This window comes from Xenia sp. Carnegie-2017, unplaced genomic scaffold, assembly GCF_021976095.1.
Source record: "Xenia sp. Carnegie-2017 unplaced genomic scaffold, XeniaSp_v1 HiC_scaffold_13, whole genome shotgun sequence".
NCBI lineage: Eukaryota > Metazoa > Cnidaria > Anthozoa > Malacalcyonacea > Xeniidae > Xenia > Xenia sp. Carnegie-2017.
Genome location: NW_025813436.1, coordinates 8,139,740 through 8,158,016, shown reverse-complemented (window position 1 = coordinate 8,158,016; position 18,277 = coordinate 8,139,740). Strand labels below are relative to the sequence as shown.

Below are 18,277 nucleotides of genomic sequence, written 5' to 3'. Positions count from 1 at the left end.
TGGTTAAGTCTTCTTATACGGTTTGAAAATAAATTTCAAATTAATAAAAACAGCAATGCTAATATTTAAGCTCATTGATCTTTGTTTCTCGTAAATATTTTGTTGAATTTACAAGTAGCAACAATGTACAAATGAAAAATATTCTAAAACAAGATGAAATTATATTTAATACCGGACGTTCTGTAGTGTCGTTGTTTTTACGATCATCGTTGTCTTTCAAGACAGAACCGTGATAAGAGTATCTTCGGTATGGCTTTTCAGCCGCTAAACAAAAAGGAAAATATCATGTTTCATGTTGAATATATACAGTATATTGAGAGGAATAATTTTTTGAGTGGGGAGATTATTGAATAGAGAAAATGTCGCATCAAAGTCTTGAAATAGCAAAGAAGAAAAAGATCGAACAAACCAAATGTGATTATCTAACAGGCCACAACTAGGTTTTTTGAATCAAAATGAAATCTTATTAGCACTGTTAATATTTAGGCATTAAGTCATTTAGTATCAAAATGAACTCATTAAAATGTTTACATAACGAAAGTTTATATTAAGCTAAAGACGCTAGAAAATACCCCGGCAGTCAAATGAGTAAAATATCTCGTGTAGCAATTCATGAAATGATTTCTTCATTTTTCATTATAAACAAGAAACAGCGTTGCACGTGAATGTTCCGTTCAATGGATCACACGCAACAAACATACGTAATTTTATTTCGTCACCTTTTTTCTTTCTCTCTTCGTCAACATAAAGATACCAGCAACGCATGCTTGCATCGGGCAGCGGTATGGGCACGCATTCGCGTCGCTTAACCATATGGGTTATAGCAGGTCTTGAACGACCTGGAGATTTTGGGCTTAAAAGGGGAGAACTAACATCGTTACCTGCGTCGTCATCCGATGGGATATCTTCGGTGTAAGATGAACCAGAAGTGAGCCTGTAAATTAGAAAATTATGTTTAAAACCATGCGAATAACCAAAATATTTCTATGATTGTATATCTATATATAATAAGAATTTCATTTCTACGTAAAATATACATAGATAGTAAAAACATCCTTTTCTACAAATGTTATACTAATGTTGCCTTTCTATAGAAATTTCATGTGTTATATTAATGTTAAGAACTTAATGCCTATAAAGAGTACTAACAACTCATGATTATCGGCGGAATCCGTATTTTCCTCATCAAAATTTCTGTAAAAAATCATTTAAAGAAAATCAATGACAATTCTTTGTTTAACCAATCAATACTATGCATCTATCCATGGTATAGAATATGATTAGTAAATTGGTTAGTGATTAGTTACATGAAAACGTTCGTCAGATTGAGATGGCTTTGAGCCTGATGTAAACAATTCCATAGGATAAAGCTTTAGAGATATGAAAGAAATATAAAAAATGTCTTACCTTCTGGCCCCACGACCCACAGGTGAGGGTTTATCTGTAAAACCACGAATGGTTGTTGGTGATTTAATACGCGCGTCTAGAAGATATGGAAATTATTTTGGTAAATGGCCACACCACAATGTAAATAATTGAGCATATTTCAATATATTTCACTATAGGTTTAACTCTAGATGATCATGACGTTTCAAACTAATGGAGCTGTTCAAAATATACGAAATTACGTCACTGTAAATTTTTTATCAGAAAACATCAGATATATTTTAGAGTCCTATTAATGGATGTTAAAGACGAAATCCAAAGAATTTTATAACTTATCAGTGTCCAATGAAAAATCATCATCCATCTGGCTAAAGGAATAAACACAATTTTATAACAATACCTGTAGAGTATTTTATTGATTTAGAATCTGGTTCGGAAATCAACTTGATTGGTTGAGGTGGTCGTACTGCATCTGATATCAAGTCGGGTGACCATTGATCATTGGAGGGTGATATAACACCAATAGCTATAAGTAATGGTAGACAATGATGCGTGGTCAATTAATATCAACTGAGAAAGAGAAGTCAAGTTTAGACAGCATAGCTTAAAATATATAATTACGATACTATTATGTCTTGTTAGACGCTTTTTAACTTGGCTTAAACATGAATGTTGAATGTAATTGAGTAAATTTCCACGTTACTTTTAACTTCCCAGCATACCTTTCGGTAGCAATTCGTCATCATCTTCAGTATATTTTGAAGACACACCCGATGAGGAGCGTGTACCTAAAGAATCCGGTCTTTCGCCATCCACGTGATCATCAAGATCAGTTTGCTCCACATAAGAATTTTTCGACTGTTTTTTTCTAGGGAGGGTTGCATAACTTTCAACACTTTTGTATTCCGTTTTGTTGCTATAATTGCTGTTTTTCAGTACGTCGCCATTGGTTAATTTCGTACCACGTGGCAGAGACTTGTATGCGTAAGGATCATTGCTATCAAATGGGCGCCTAATGAAAAAGAGTAAGCTTTGATAAAAACACTGCTGATTAAAATTAGAAAACATGAGGAGCCAGATTTCAATATGTTAATGACAACATAATTCAGCATCAAACAACTCAAGTTTCAACATCAGATCATTCCTGATGAAGACACTAGACTGGAGTATATAAAGACTCGAGTTTCAACGAAGAACTTTCACTTTTGAAATGAAACTGCCTAGGTTGCAAGAACGACAAAATCAATAAATAATGCGGGTCATGAGAAAATTGGTTGAAGACGGAAGTTTATACATCGTAAGAACGATACATACAAGAGTAATAAGTAAAGACTCGAGTTAATACATCAAGAGGTAAAGCAAATTTATAATTATCAAAATAACATAAGAACAATGTAAATCACAGCCTAAAACATCAATTGTCAACAGTAACAAAATATCTTGGAAAATCCATCAAAAAGCGATCACTTTACATCATCATACTTAAGTCAAATATTAGTGGTAAACAAACACGATACCATTTTATATACAAGAACAAACTGCCATAAAGTCAGAAAAATATTAACTCAAACACTATGCACTCAATAGTGGCGATAATCCGGAAGTTCTAGCCTGGAGCATCGAGGAAACACAACCAACGAAACATTAACAAATAAAGATATCATAGAAGCATTCAACTTACTTAAAAGTTAGCCATGATGCGACAATTCAAACTTATTCAAAAGATGGATACATTAAAGGAAGAGAGATACTCAAAAGAAGCAGAAAACATAGAGAAAGTTTTACAAAACATAGAGAAATCATAGAGGAACATTCAATCTTTTTAGTATAGAAATATAAACTATAGTTTCGAAAACATAGTTGGCCGCAGGCGACTGCACTTCGGGTCCACCACCCTCCCCCCCCTTTCAATATGTACATATATCAAATTCGATGATTAGAAACGTAATTGACTATCCAAATATATATGATGTAGACGATGACAAGATATTGGAAATTCTTTCGTTTTAATCATTGGTTTCAGAAACTTGGCTTCAGCCAATGCATGTGCTAAGTTAAATGGACAAAATGCAAATGATCTTCGTGTAAAATTATGAAGCAATTAGCATGCCACCATGCACCTATTCAACTAAACAGCAGGATACAAGCGTTAGATGTTCATTATAGCTAGATTCTTTCGATGTACATCTGTTGATTGAGAAAACTATAAATCGTACGTGTGATCATTCTGCTCCATGCCTGCATCCCTGCATTAAGTTATCTTGTAGAACTAAAAACTGTAGCTATCAATTGTAGGAAAGGAAACTGAGCTTGATGAAGTGGATTCACTAAACTGAGATAACAGCAGAAGCTGCGTGTCATGATAATGGTAATAACGTAGGGCATATTAGCTAGTAAAGTTAATAATTAAAGACTTATGTACGTACATCTATGACGTAGATGAATGTAAGTGATAAAAGATTCATACTGTATAGCAAAGAAATTACCCATGATAGCAACTTCTTTGTTTTATTAAAGCTGAAATAAACTTCCATATGACTAATACTTAACTGTTCGAATTGTACAGTGACAAAAAGATGTTCTAGAAAATAGCGTTCAGTTGACTAAATTTCTAAACTGGCAAGTGACAACAGATCTTCGAGAAGAACGCGAAGAACAATAATTTATGACATGTAGATAAAAATGCCTTGAGTTTTCAAGCAGATGGCTATTTTTTAAGCACTCAGATTAGCAATATTATTTATGTCCATATAAATGTTCATTTTAACATAATTATATCAGTGAGCTTATGTGTATGTGCCACACAATATGAAGACGAAACTCAGTAGCTATAAACAAAAAATTCCAACCTGTTAACGCCAATGACAACTTGCGATGTGTAAACTGTTTTCTTTGACATATTTCAGGATGTGCAATGTCGGAACGTTATAAGTTCAAATATTACATATACACGCAAATTTTTATTCCAGAGTTTGCAATAAGGTTTATTCACAGCGGCACATGAAACGTAAACACGCAAATAATCTCAAACTCAAGAATTCGGTGTAATATTTCAACATAGAGCTTAATTTCAACTCTTATTTTTAAGATAAGGCACAAAAAAAATTGTCCTCTTTACTGATGACGTCAACATTAAATGTTATAAATGTTAAACTGTTTGGGGTTTTTTCCATTTATTTAACGTTAACCTGCTTACTGCAAACTTTAAATTAAAGTTAACTTTTTATTTGTTATTTAGTTTTATCGTGCTTTAGATTGACAATGACAAGACGTCCTTTGGCGACGCTTTTTGAATTGGCCAGCAAAATACACAAACAATTTTGAAGTTGACTATAGAATAAAGACAATTGACTAATTTAGACTTTACTTGTTTAAAACGAAGTTAATGATACGTTGTAAATTATGCGATTTATTTCTCAAAAAACGTAAAAAACGATGATTTCGGTACAAAGGAGTTCTTCGATTAGTTTGGTACTTAAAACATCAGTACACTAATCTTCATTTTAAAATTGACCCACTACGATAAACAGTTCCATGAAATAAATGAAATCAAGGCAATTAAACATTTGCAGCAAATTTATAACTTTCTGACAAAACACACTTCAAAATGACATGGGCCAAAGAATGTTCATGTAGTTATGGCAACATGTTGTTTAGCAAGGGTTCAGCAAAGACAAAGAGATATATGACAAGAATTCAAAGTTTAGCTTTAACAAATTAGACAGTATTGTATGTAGCTCTCAACACATATATCATTGCTGACATAAAACCTTCAGTCCTTTTATCATAATTCATTTCACAAATGTATAAGTAAGAAACATTTGACAGACATTTTTACACGGACCATGTAAGTCTTGCTACCAAACGAATACTTCAACTCATCTTAGGTTCATGTACTGAGCATGAAATGTTGAAACAAACCTGTCTAATGTAAGATGAAGCTCATTGCCAGATTTCTTGATATAGTTGAGAGCATTAGTGTGGGTCATAGTTTCACATGACTCATGGTTAATGCTTATCAACACATCACCAACCAAAATTCCATTTTTTTCAGCCTTACTTCCATCAGTAACCTAAAAATAAATGTTGTAATGAGTGAGATGCACATACTGTGAAGATAATCACAGATATAAACAGAAGGTCAAAACTTTCTATAATTAAAAAAGAACATATACACTGTGTTCACCAACTTTATTCAAGCAAAACTTTAGCCAATGTAAATAACTTCGAATAAAACTAAATTTTTTGATAAAATTTGATGAAAAACATAAATTTGATATAATGAAAATGATGAACAAAAATACAGCATAAAAACAGACAGTTGTTAGCAACAAAAGCCAAAATTAAGACAGAAAAGCATCTCCACAAATGTTATATAATTAACAAATTCATGTCACTTTAAATATGAGAAATTTGACTATATTTCCTCAGGAAATATGATGATTTGAATATTCAGAGTTACCAATGTTGATTTGTGTAGTTTAGGCCATTGTGATAAACAAGAAATGTAAAACTTCAATATATGTAATTATATATCCCAATTAAGCACACACAAAGACAACGAAATTTTCTAGACTTTAGGAAAAGAAAGATTTTTGAATAGATCGTAGCTTGTGGTAGAAGAAAAATTTTATGTATTCGTTAGGAACTTAGCATTCACACTTGGGGAACATATTTAAATAACACTTCATTTAAATCCATGAAATAATTCCTACAAAGACCTGGGATTAAATGCAGCTTAACAAAAACTGATTTGTGTTATTTCGATGAACTGAAAATTTAGGGTTTTACGCACAAGAACAAGTAAAAATAGAAATAGTAGCGTCTTATTTCAACTTCAACAATGACTCGTTAGAAAATATCTTTTAGAATTGTTAACGAAAGAAAATAAACAACTATCGCTTTTATAGCTATGTAGAAGGTATAGTCATATCAACATCACGTTGGGAAAGCTAGTGTATTAACAAGTGTTCGCTCATTTCTCGCTCAATATTAATCAAAGCTAAATTCCTCAAAGCAATTAAGTGAAGAGTACTTGGATATTTTGTTCGTAAAATTTATCAAATTATTTTTTCATTTCTGACGTTGTATGTTATGATGTTTTGAACTATTCATCCATCTTAAGACTTATATAGCAAATAAATCGAAAAGTAAAAACAAAATATGGCACAATTACCGTGGAAATATCAAATAATTATACGGTTGTACCAATGTTCAAAATTTAGGATAACGGCTTTAAAGTTTTAAAACTAAATAGCCGTAACTACAGCTTTAACATAAATACACATTTGGGATAATTCCTTGAAATTTTCGTCTTTCTTGGTGGCAATACTTTCGAAATAAAAACTTAAAGATAAAATAAATAAGAACATCGCATAGACAGTCGTCTAGACATCAACCTTTCAGTTTAAAAATGCCGTTTAAATTTGTCTCATGTTACACTATAGCTGTTAAGCGAAATGACTTCACGGCGATAAAATACACATTAGATTTAAATGAAGCAAGCACGACTTATCAAAACTGTATTACAATATGTTCACTTAAAAAGGTTAAGGTAGGTTAGACTCATAGTTACTGCCATCTAAACATACACCATTTAGTACACTCACTCTTGCTATCAAAAGTGGCGCTCCAAATTCTTTTCCTCCTTGCAAGCGAAAACCCCAAGGAGAACCACCTTGAAGCAGAACCTCGAATGTATCAGAAGCCATATCTCTGTCTCTCTCTTTACAAAAAGAGCAATCTTCACGAAGTGTAAATATTAAATTCACAAACTATTTATTGTTTTGTATATGCTTGTGTATTCCGCCAACGTATCCCAGGAAGCGCCCCTCGCGCAGAATTCCTGCAATTCCTTAGAAAAAAAACATGAATAAAACATGTCGAATGATAACTCTCGTTCATATTTGCAATTTTTTCCAGACACCATATCAGCTAATCAGTTTAAGAAGACAAAGTGAACATACAAAAAACTCTCTTAAAAATTTTTTTAACTAAATTGTCGAAACAGAAGTTTGGAAATTTTTATATGGAATATTGTCACCCGTTTTTGCACTTCCGTTTCGGAATTTAATTTACGAATATCCGTTGTACGGAACTAAGTGGAACTAACCAATTGCAAGGGGCGGAGATTTTCCCGCGTCATTGAAAATACTACAAATAAGCGATCAACACTTTTTGAGTTTGTCAAGAATGCTTCAAAATATAGCAAATTACTAGTTGCGATAACTTTTTTTATCATATGAGTACAAAGAGTAAACATTAAAAAGATCATCATAAATAGTAATTTTCGACTTAACATTTTCAAGTAATAATTACTGTAGTGCTTCCACTTATCATATCAACTTACTTTCTTTTTACTTAAAGATTTTTTTGAAATAAAAGCGAAATAATAGAAATTGGAAAACAAACCAAACATAGTCAGGGCATAAAATGGTCCAAACAGGCAAAATCCATAGTAAAAATAACCATAAGTCAGATGAACTAAACCAACAAGAAACTGCAAAATTTGAAGTTGTGTTAAGCGCCTCTTCCACCAAGGTCTTTCACCAGGAAATAATGCAGACTGTCCATAATACATGTAAAGAAAAACATGGACAAATGAATTCATGCATAGAACAAAGCCCACAGGCGGCCATTGATAAGAGTGATATGCCATATCACTTAAGATTAAAACAGAGCAATGATGGTACACCTAAAAATTAAAGGAAAAAAATCAGAAACTTCATATTAGACAAGAAGTGCAAAATTAGAAAATTGAGTCTTAAAACTAATTCGAATCAAGGCATGTATTTTAACCTAAAAAGATCTATTTCTCAATTTCACCCCTCATGCTCAGTTTAGCATATCAACCAAAAAAGAGAGTGTTCTACTTTCTGGAGCTGACACTCACTTTTGAAGTGTCTACATTTGATGGAAAAGCTACAAAATTTAACATGAAAGAGACGAATAACTATTTGTATATATTTCACAAAATGTAAGATTTCCTCACTTTTATTTTAAAAGATCAAAAATAACCAACGTCTAAAAACTTTTATAGCTATTGAAATGCAAAATTGAAATCAAACCATACATGAAGGAAAGATATTTGCCTCTCCTTATGTCGAAGAATCATCAAAACAGTATCAAATAGTTCAATCCATTTTGTCAACCAATACACAAACATAGGAAGTTTCAGAGATTCATGGTTGTTCATATCAAACAAATCCTTTGACTTCACAAACACCATGACAAATTGTGCAACAGTATATGCACTTAATATGCTGCATGAGAAATTATATATTACCATGAGCTAAAAACAATAATAAAAGTTATTGGTAACATCAGTAATCAGTTTCATTAATAATAATTTCATACAATTCCTTCATCTAACTTATGCATGCATGATTCATGAACAAAAAATTTAACTAAAGTCTTACCAAATTTAGCTTAAGTGGTCGCACTGTCTTTCTCCACACAGGGGACAAGAAAATCATGACCAGATAACCAATAGCTATTGGAAACGTTTGCAAGTTAACAATCCTCCACAAAAAATTGAGGTATTTTCCTAAAATAGATCGTACAAAACTATAGTGTTTGGGCATTTATGAAAGCTTTATCATTAGCACTCTTTATGAAAGCTTCTTTATGAAAGCACTCTTTATGAAAGCTTCTTCATTAACACTCATATATAAATTCTCACCGGTTAACGTTAAATTGGCCATGAATCAATATAAATAAAAAAAATATATGAGCTAAGTTATTGCACAATACAGCGATACTAAGGCGGTAACAATTACTCGTATATTTGCATCATTGATAATTACCGTAAATGCTCGAATAAGCGCCCAGCTTCCAATAAGCGCCCCGCTTCGAATTAGCGCCCCCTAGGACTCAAATTTTGAAATAAGCGCCCCCTCGAGAAAAGACGGGTTTTGCTAAGCGTCCTCTCAAATAAGCGCCCCCAACCCCCCCACCCTTCCCCCGATAAAAGATGAACTTCGGTACTCAGTTCGATACACAGTATTTTTAATTTTTTACATCGGTAACGGACATTCGTTAGAACTCAAAATCAATGTTCTTCAGAGGTTTGCTTCTCATTTGCTTGATTTCAATATCCATGTGGGCACATAGGAGCTTTACTTTATCAAGTTCCTCGTTAAACTTTGCTCCCAGTCGCCGGCTTCGTGTTACTGCTTTAAAAGTTCCTGGAACAACTAGGCCGTTTTCAAGTTTTCTTTTCCAGTTACTTTTACCTCCACCGCATTATCCTCATGAGCTCGTAAAATGTAAACACGAGGAAGGAAAGTTCAATGGGCGCATGTCCAACCAGCTTGCCACTGTCTTGAATAAATGTTCCAATCGCATATTCATCGTGCTCTTTAGCCTCCTTTCGATCGTCTTTCCGACACACTAGCCGTTCTCAAGCTGTGGTGACCATTCAGCTTTATAAACATGGTGTCCTCTTATCACAGACGCAAATTCTATTTCGTAAACCATTTGCCAAGTAAAGGTATAGCTTGAACGCGCCATGTTGTAAACAGCAGATGAATGTCACACACGTGTTTGGTAGCACGTGATACAATGTGATCTTCTCATGGGAGGTCTTTTCCGGCCTTCTCGCATTACAGCATGCTTACCTTTGACATCATGGACGAAAGTATAACTCTAGCATCTACATCGCACGCAGGATTGAAGAACTCTTCTTATTCTAACGAATTTAAACTTAAGGCTGTTCAATTTGCCGAAGAGTGTAACAGTAACCGAAAAGCCGCAGCAAAGTTTGGTGTCGACCGCAAGAGAGTAAGAGAATGGCGACAAAGAAAAGCAAATTGGAAGATACTAGCAGCAAGAAAGCGGCTTGAAGGAGGCGGACGAAAGCCATTCGATGAAGACCTAGAAGAAGCATTATTACAGTGGGTACATGAGCGCCGTTCCAATGGCCTTCGTGTTTCCAGAAAAATGATCGCAAGCAAAGCAAAATTTTCGATAACGAGAAATGCAAAGAGAAGGAAATGCCACCATCGTTTCTTGCCAGTTCCGGTTGGTTACAGCGGTTCATGTCAAGACATGGTTTGGCAATCAGACGCAAAACCACTGAATCACAAAAGGACCCGAGAAAGTGATAGACAAACTCATAGCGTATGTTTTGCAGATTCGCCGGCAACGTAAAAATCGCTTACCAAGACAGGGATATCATTGCAATGGATGAGACAGCAGTATGGCAAGATATGGTATCAATACCACGGTCGACAACATTGGCGAAAGCACAATTCGATTGAAAACAACTGGCCATGAAAAACGAAGGTTTCAGTGTGTTTGACTGCAAAGGAGACGGTACCAAACTAAAGCCGTTCATCGTTTTCCAGGTGCCAAGAGAGTCGAAAGCACTGAATGAGGAATTCAGAACAAAGTGTGTCGTAGCGTCCTCGATTAATGGATGGATGAATGAAGAACTAACCGTTTCTTGGGTTAAAAGTGTCTTGGGCCAGTTTTCGTTCACCAGACGGATGCTGGCAGGATTCTTTAGATGCCACGTCTTAGACAGCGTTAAACAAGAGCTCAATCGCGCAAAGATAGATCCTGTAATTATACCTGGGGTGTACGAAATATATCCAAGCGCCTGATGTATCGTGGAACAAACCATTCAAAGCCAAAGTGACTGAGAGATATGACGAGTGGATGGCAAATGGTCAACACACGTTTACTGCAGCAGGGAACATGCGAGCTCCTCCTAGGCGAGATTGTCCAGTGGATCATTGAAGCATGGAATGATCTGGATAAGGACATTATTGTTAACTCCTTCAAGTGCTGTGCGCTGACACTTGCTGTCGACGGTTCTCAAGATGAGCTGATACACTGCTTAAAGCCGAGTCAACCTTGTCATTCTGGCCTGGCACAACTGAAGGCAGTTCAGCAGCAACTTCAGCAAACACTGGAGAATGATCCTTTCAGGATATCACGCTATCAGATGTTGAAGATGCTGCTCCTGTGTCAACATTGCTTGATGACAGCGATACAGAAATTGAGATTGATTAAGGATCAAATGGTTAGCGAAAGACGCGATATAGCATAAACAATGTCAGTACTATTTTCATTGTGTGTTAAATTGAAGACAACCGCTGAACATTAACGGCAGGCTTTCTTTATATATACAAAACATTTCACGATGTTAAACGCATTGTACAATACACATGCCCTTTTAACGGGCACCAGGAAATCGCTTGGAGAACATTTCAAGTTTCACAAAATGTTAATGTTGCTTTCTAGAATGTTAACGTTTTCAAAATTTTCATACTTATGTTACAGTTAAGGTCACAAGAAATAAAAATACCAGTGTCATTTTCACGTCAAAATCCGAAAATGAAATAAGCGCCCCCTTCAATAAGCGCCCCCTTCGAATTAGCGCCCCCTCTCGCCTCCAAAAATTAAATAAGCGCCCCGGGCGCTTATTCGAGCATTTACGGTACTTGGGCCTGGGGAATAATTTTCTGGTGTAAAAATCCGGTAATCAATATCGGGGGCATATTGACGGGGTTAGAACTGCGAAGGAGTTTGGTGAGAGGTGGAAAAGCTAGACCCGGGGTTAGTACAAATGAATTCTGAGCTATAATTCCAAACGTGCAAATCAGAAGTTTCAAAATTTTTAACACAAATCATTCTAACGTAAAAAGATACTTCTTAAGATTTCGTAACTAAAAATCCTGCGTAAATTTTAAGCCAATACCCATGAATTAAAGTCATTCATTACAAACTTGGCAAGTTTACTCTTGGTAAGAAATATTTTCATAGCATTAAGGTGTAAAAATAATGCTGAATGCTTAAATGGCCATCAAAACATTTTCCAAGGAACTCATACTTGACTCAACAACACTTCACTATTATACAGTCCCAAAGGCATTTACATTAATTCAATGCCAAAAATAAACACAAATGAAAACAGTTTATATTATCTACACAAGAGTTATTTGTACAAAATCATTAGGTTTTGTAAAGTCCTACACATTAAGATAGTTAATTTCTGTATAATACACGTATATCGTATTCTTAACACAACTAACATAATGAAGGCACGTTTCATTATGAAATACTCAATGTCAAAGTTTAAATCTTTTAAATTTTCTTTTATTTCAAGAATTCTTTCACGATTGAGCCACAATAGTGGACAACTGGTCGCCATCAACATTTTCACTAGCCACCTTCAGTTGGACAACTTTTTTAAGCGATGATTGGCTAGACGCCTTACTGCTCGTGCTCACGTGATCATTTTCAGCGAGTGACGGACTTGGGTTCTCCGTCAAGTTCAAGTTTTCAATACTGCTAGCTATACTTACTGCACAGCTGCGTGGTCCTGGAATCATAGATCCAGTATCGTCACGACCTCCATGTTCTATATTGCTACTAGAGAGACTAGAACATTCTTGACTTAGGCTAACGCTTGGCTGCTTCCCACTATCTGCGTCTGAAAGTTCGATTGAAAAGTTACCAGAAGTTACATTAAAGTTAGAGCTACTCGTGTGATAAAACTGTTGGTAGAAAATAAAAATACTTTCTTGACCTCAAATACGAATGAGTGTGAGTCAAACCTTGAACTCTAACATAACAAATTCTCAACATTTCCTTCAAAACCATACAATATTGATATTCTACATGTACGGTTTTATGCGTTATTGTAATTTCAAAGCAACTCCAAGATTTCCAACGTATCATATGATACAAAACCATCGTATCTATAAATGCCCGAGATGTTATGACAGACTGGGATACACTTAACAACAATTGGTTGTAGAAACGTCAGTCAACATCAACAACAACAGCCCATCTCAGACTCTACTAACCTGGACGATCTACATCTACAAACATGTAACGATACTCCTGGATTAAAACCATTTACTTTATTAATTGTTTTACTCATCATTCTTTATAATGCTTTTTTGGACAAACCTGGTGTTCTTGTGTTAACTGTAGCGACTACAGTTACAACACCATCATGATTTTCCTCCACAACAGAGCTTGCTTCCATTGCAACAGACCTATCTGTATGATTGGCAACAATGTCACCATCAGAGTCCAGCTCCAGATTCACACCTCGACCATTCTTAAGCGTAGTCACGGATGCACATCCTCCACTTCGGCAAAGGGAAATGGGTACAACTCCGTAAATATACCCGAGGGCAATAGGTACCCCTACACCTACTGTGAGGGCAGCTAGCATTGGGGAGACAAGGATGGAGAGGGTAACACCGCCGATGATAGCAATGTTTCGCTTTCTTTTCGTGTGTAACGGTCGATTGTATTTCTCGTGCATCTGAAATGAGTTTAAAGCAAAAATTAATAACAATACTTGAATAAAGAGAATAGTTTGAAATAAATTTGTCATTCCTTATACTTCTGCTTTAATTCATTAATATATTATGGTATTTGAAACAATGGGAAATCAATTTTGATGTAAATCAACATTACTCCTGTCTTCAACAATGGAAAGTACGTAAAAACAGAACAGTTCTAATATTGTTGCTATAAATGTGCAATCAAAAAAAAACATCTTGGCAGAGAGTAACTAATGAAAATTTAAAAATAAACGTAAATTTTCCTCTTGTTCACAACTCTTTATAAGTAGACTAACCTGACGACCAACATAGACTGGTATCCCAATTACCATTGCGGGAAGAACGACACCTGCCGCTAAGGCAATACCCAAAGGGGCGCCAATCAATGTTCCCATTTGCCAGAGGATCTTTTTCTTTCGACTCCATGGTTTCTTGCCCCAAAACGTGCAACCAGACGGACTTTGAATTAAAATAAATAAAAATCTTATTTCAACATTCACAAGACATTTATAGTGGGCGTCTACACCAATATATCATCATGGAGGTCGTATTGTCTATCAGGAAGAGGCAATTGATTACAAAGTAAAATATAATAAAAATAATAATGAGAATTTTAATAACAAAAGCACAATAAGATTGCAATAAAACTATGATCTTGCTAGTACTTTCTATCAAGCCCTTACTCTTGTCTATTGAGACCACCTAAATGCTTGACCAACAATATTGAGTACTGACGTCTTTAATGATTAATGAAAGATTTAATTGAGATTTTCATACAAATGAACGCAACTGTAAGATAGTAGTTTGCGTGAAATTTACAGACTATACAGAGGTGTGATTTTTATCCCACAGTAGTCATTAAATACAACCCTGAGGCAAAACAATGACGAGTTCATAAACTTTGCCTTCATCACGAACAATCGATGCACGAAATTTAAACGTGGCAATCAAAAGAGCTATGCAGTCTTTAAATCAAGTTCAAAAATGTTTCATTCATGTTTTGTCTAGTTGATATTTTTATGGAATCGTCAGTTTGACAGAACACATATAATTGATCATTCGTAGCGACGTAGGCGCACATTAAATACGTTGGAGGAATAAAATAAATGAAATATAGAGTATTTATAATTCATAATATCATTTCTCATCAATGTTAAAATTCTAGTATACGTTTGCAAAGTATATCAGGGAAAACAACAGACAATTTTTGAATAATGACAGCGTGGGAGTGTTGAGTTTCCAACCATGAACCGTAGCGGTTGGCATTCAAAAAATAGAACATAGCACAATTCTTCTTTCATGCCATAATAGTTTGATCTCGCTAAAATATTTCACGCACTTCAAATAATAAAGAAAGAACTAGAAAAAATCTAGCGCTAATCAAGGAAAGAGAAATAATACAATTTTTGCATTACGAGTGCCATAATATTTCCTTTCAAATGTCGAGGGAGGTAATTCAGGGCAATATAAAAGTAAATCGAAGAACAAATCAAAGAACTTAAAGTTTCAAATAAATTAAATTTCTCCATAGTACTTTGTACTATCTGATGTACATAATAAAATTGTGTCATTTGTTAAAGAGAAATACTACAGTAAATGTTTCGAAACTTTAAATTGAAAAACCTCCCTCTAGCTACTTTCTAAATTTACACAATAAATTAAAATACTTTCACGTTTCCAGTCGGTTCACACAATACCCAAAACAATACATTCAATATTTTTAGTTTCAAATCATTAAATCAAGCAACGTGATCTTTGTAGAATTTAGACGATACACATACGTTTTTCGCGATAATACCTCCTTCAACAAAAACTTTTTGATAACGTAAATATTGTCGTTGTCATTGGTAATAGCATAATTTCGAATGAACATAAAAATTGCAATATCACCAAAAGAAACGGTAAGGAATAGTTGAAAAATATCAACAAAATTTGCAGTGATGTTAAACGAAAAGGAAATGAAAAGTTTTAGTAATTGATCACAGTTAAGTAAAGCATTGATATAACTATAGCAACATGAAAGCAGCTTGTTCTTTTATATATGGGGTGCTTTTTATTGATCATTAAAAAATTAACGAGGCACTAATTTTGATTCGTGATTGAACTTCATTTTAACAAATGTCTGATGAAAAACACATTGATCAAAGAATATATTATTCTTGATTCTTATGCTACATTACTGAAATGAGAATGTTGTTTTTAAACACCAATCAGCAGTTGGCCAAGAAGCGAGCAGGTGTTAACAACAAAAATTATCACAAATTGCCCCTGTATTATAACATGTAACTACATATTTGCAAGAAATTGCTGAGTTAGTTTGCTTTGAGTTCATTTCATGTCACTGACAACATACCTAGTACGTAACTTGAATGAGGAAAGCCCAAAAACTTATCCTAAACTACCTTAATATATTAAAATTATAAATGAGATATTATTTTTAAGATCACTGATTGCATGATAGAGGATAATAATATGAATTCTGCAGATGCACTCTACGTCAGTTAAAATTACAATTCTATCTCTTACATTAGTAATAGTTATAGAGTATTCGATCAAGGATACAAACAATGTGCACAAAATATTACATACCTCAAATAATGTAAATCTGTTATTTCCTTCATACACAACCAACAGAATTCTGCACCACAGACAGAGCAGGTCATGTGATTACATGTACCATCATCTAGTTTTATGATAAACGCACCACAGCGAGGACAGGCCTTCATTTCTTCACCGGACAGACTTTTGCTATCATGTATGGGAAGACTACGAATGTTTGAAGCTCGTCTCTGACGGGCCATATCACATGTCAAATTGGGATGCCATATTTGTTTGCAATGGTAACAAAACTCTGTCTTGCATTTCTCACGCTCACAGGTCAGCTTTGGGCAACTAGCACAACCAGTAGCAATCACTGCATAACCACAGTCAGGTGCTGGACACCATCGACAATCTGGGTCCGAAACGAGTGCTCGACGTAGAGTAAAGTCGTAATATTTATTCATTAAGGTGGCATCATTTAGAACAAGCATGATATCATTGGGATGAAATTTCTCGGAGCATTCTGGACAAGTTAAATTAACTCGAGATTCATTGATTTCAATAGTCATGTACTGTTTCAAACATTCACCACAAGTTCTGTGTTCACATGTTGAAATTTCAGGAAACATTGATTGAGGTTTAACTACATAACATACAGGACAAACATACACTGATTCCGAACTGTTTTTTCCAGTTTGAGATGATGATCCATGATTGCCATCTTTTTCTTTTACAGGCTTAACGTTGGTTGTCGATTCAGTATTTTTACTTCTTCCATTCCGTCCAAAGACATTTCTTACTGACTCACGAAAACGACGTTTTTTCGGAGTTTCGCTGTTGTCAATGGATTTTTCTGCTTTTGAATTTTCCGTGTCACTCATTGCAAATGCTATGTTCACAAGACTACTCTCTTCAGTACATTGTCACTTGTGCATAAAATACAATGAAACACTGTTTTTAAATTTTCACTATCCTATATGTCGGTTGCCAGGCGCTTGTGCTTAAGCAAGCCGTCTTCTCAACATGTTGTTCGTTGTTCTAGAAACGAAAATACGATAAGATTTTGTGTGATTCTATACAATGAAACATTTACTTTCGCCCCCACAGAAAATTTCTCTGCCCTATTAAAACCACAAGAAATGTATAATTTTAGATATTTATCTACTCATTTGACTACAAGTTGGCTAAAATTTAAAACACTCATTGAAATTACAACATGCAAAAGCGAAATACTTGGCAATCGACTCTTTCGTGTAAAGTTTTTTGTACATACATAGAAGAAATCACGAATTAAGGGACAACAGAAAAATGTAAATAAAAAGGAAATGATTACGGCGTATATAAAATAGCGCCTATCGAGAAAATGAAACGTTTTCGAAATCATCTAATAATAAATATTGAAATACATCAATAGCCGTAAAAGTCAAATTGTGTAAAACCGTATACTCTACCTATTTCATCCACATTTTCAACCACAAAATTACTTACCATTCGTATGAAGCAGCCGAAGTTAGTTCAGTCCTTCGTCGGTAGTTTCAAACAAAGATAATTCCATCGTATTTAAAAAACAATGGTCATGTGACAACTGACTGTTGGCCATATTTGGTATATATTCGCTCCAGGTTTTCTTAATAGCCTGAACTTCTCAAGGTGTGAATATTTACTATGGTGATGTCATAGTAAGTCAAAAAATTTTGCCGTTTGAAAACTGTGCCATAAATGATGATACAAAGTAAGTCTGACGCAGCATTATTTCCTTACTGTGACGTTAGCGATGATGAACTGTATTGCGTATTTTCGTTGTAATTTAACACTTCTAGCTTAATCTATCCACCACACACAAGAATGACTCGTGAACAAATGGAATGGTTGTTTTCTCTATTGTATAGTTCGCTATTCAATATAAGATCACTGAAGTTTTTTTTATGTTTTACTAGAAACTTATAGAGTTTTAGAGTACTTAAAAAAATGCTACTTTAATATCTTAGAGCTTCTTGAAGCTGGAAACATTTGTTTATTGGAATAATAACAATAAAATGGTT

The 18,277-nt window shown here is 34.5% G+C and overlaps 3 protein-coding genes across 4 annotated transcripts; all 3 read right to left on the bottom strand.

The window, feature by feature from the left end:
- Positions 1–58: 58 nt before the first annotated feature.
- LOC124433342 (synaptopodin 2-like protein) lies at positions 59–7,211 on the bottom strand. Its single transcript, XM_046983104.1, has 8 exons — positions 6,996–7,211; positions 5,308–5,459; positions 2,109–2,398; positions 1,787–1,912; positions 1,408–1,483; positions 1,150–1,194; positions 882–934; positions 59–264 (listed from the first exon to the last, which is right to left on the bottom strand). The coding sequence occupies exons 1-8, from the start codon at positions 7,095–7,097 to the stop codon at positions 59–61; spliced, it is 1,050 nt and encodes a 349-aa protein (XP_046839060.1). The 5' UTR covers positions 7,098–7,211.
- Positions 7,212–7,560: 349 nt separating this feature from the next.
- LOC124457464 (elongation of very long chain fatty acids protein 4-like) lies at positions 7,561–9,192 on the bottom strand. 2 transcript variants are annotated; one of them, XM_047007715.1, is made up of 4 exons: positions 9,068–9,192; positions 8,805–8,932; positions 8,459–8,677; positions 7,561–8,080 (listed from the first exon to the last, which is right to left on the bottom strand). In XM_047007715.1, the coding sequence occupies exons 1-4, from the start codon at positions 9,087–9,089 to the stop codon at positions 7,727–7,729; spliced, it is 723 nt and encodes a 240-aa protein (XP_046863671.1). In that variant the 5' UTR covers positions 9,090–9,192; the 3' UTR covers positions 7,561–7,726. The 2 variants fall into 2 exon arrangements, with proteins under 2 accessions (XP_046863671.1, XP_046863668.1); XM_047007712.1 differs by lacking the exon at positions 9,068–9,192 and having other exon boundaries at positions 8,805–9,060.
- Positions 9,193–12,288: 3,096 nt separating this feature from the next.
- On the bottom strand, positions 12,289–17,825 carry LOC124447898 (E3 ubiquitin-protein ligase RNF19A-like). Its single transcript, XM_046998894.1, has 5 exons — positions 17,724–17,825; positions 16,284–17,273; positions 13,991–14,153; positions 13,309–13,672; positions 12,289–12,826 (listed from the first exon to the last, which is right to left on the bottom strand). Exons 2-5 carry the CDS (start codon positions 17,114–17,116, stop codon positions 12,507–12,509), a joined length of 1,680 nt encoding a protein of 559 aa, XP_046854850.1. The 5' UTR covers positions 17,117–17,273; positions 17,724–17,825; the 3' UTR covers positions 12,289–12,506.
- Between the last annotated feature and the right edge of the window lie 452 nt (positions 17,826–18,277).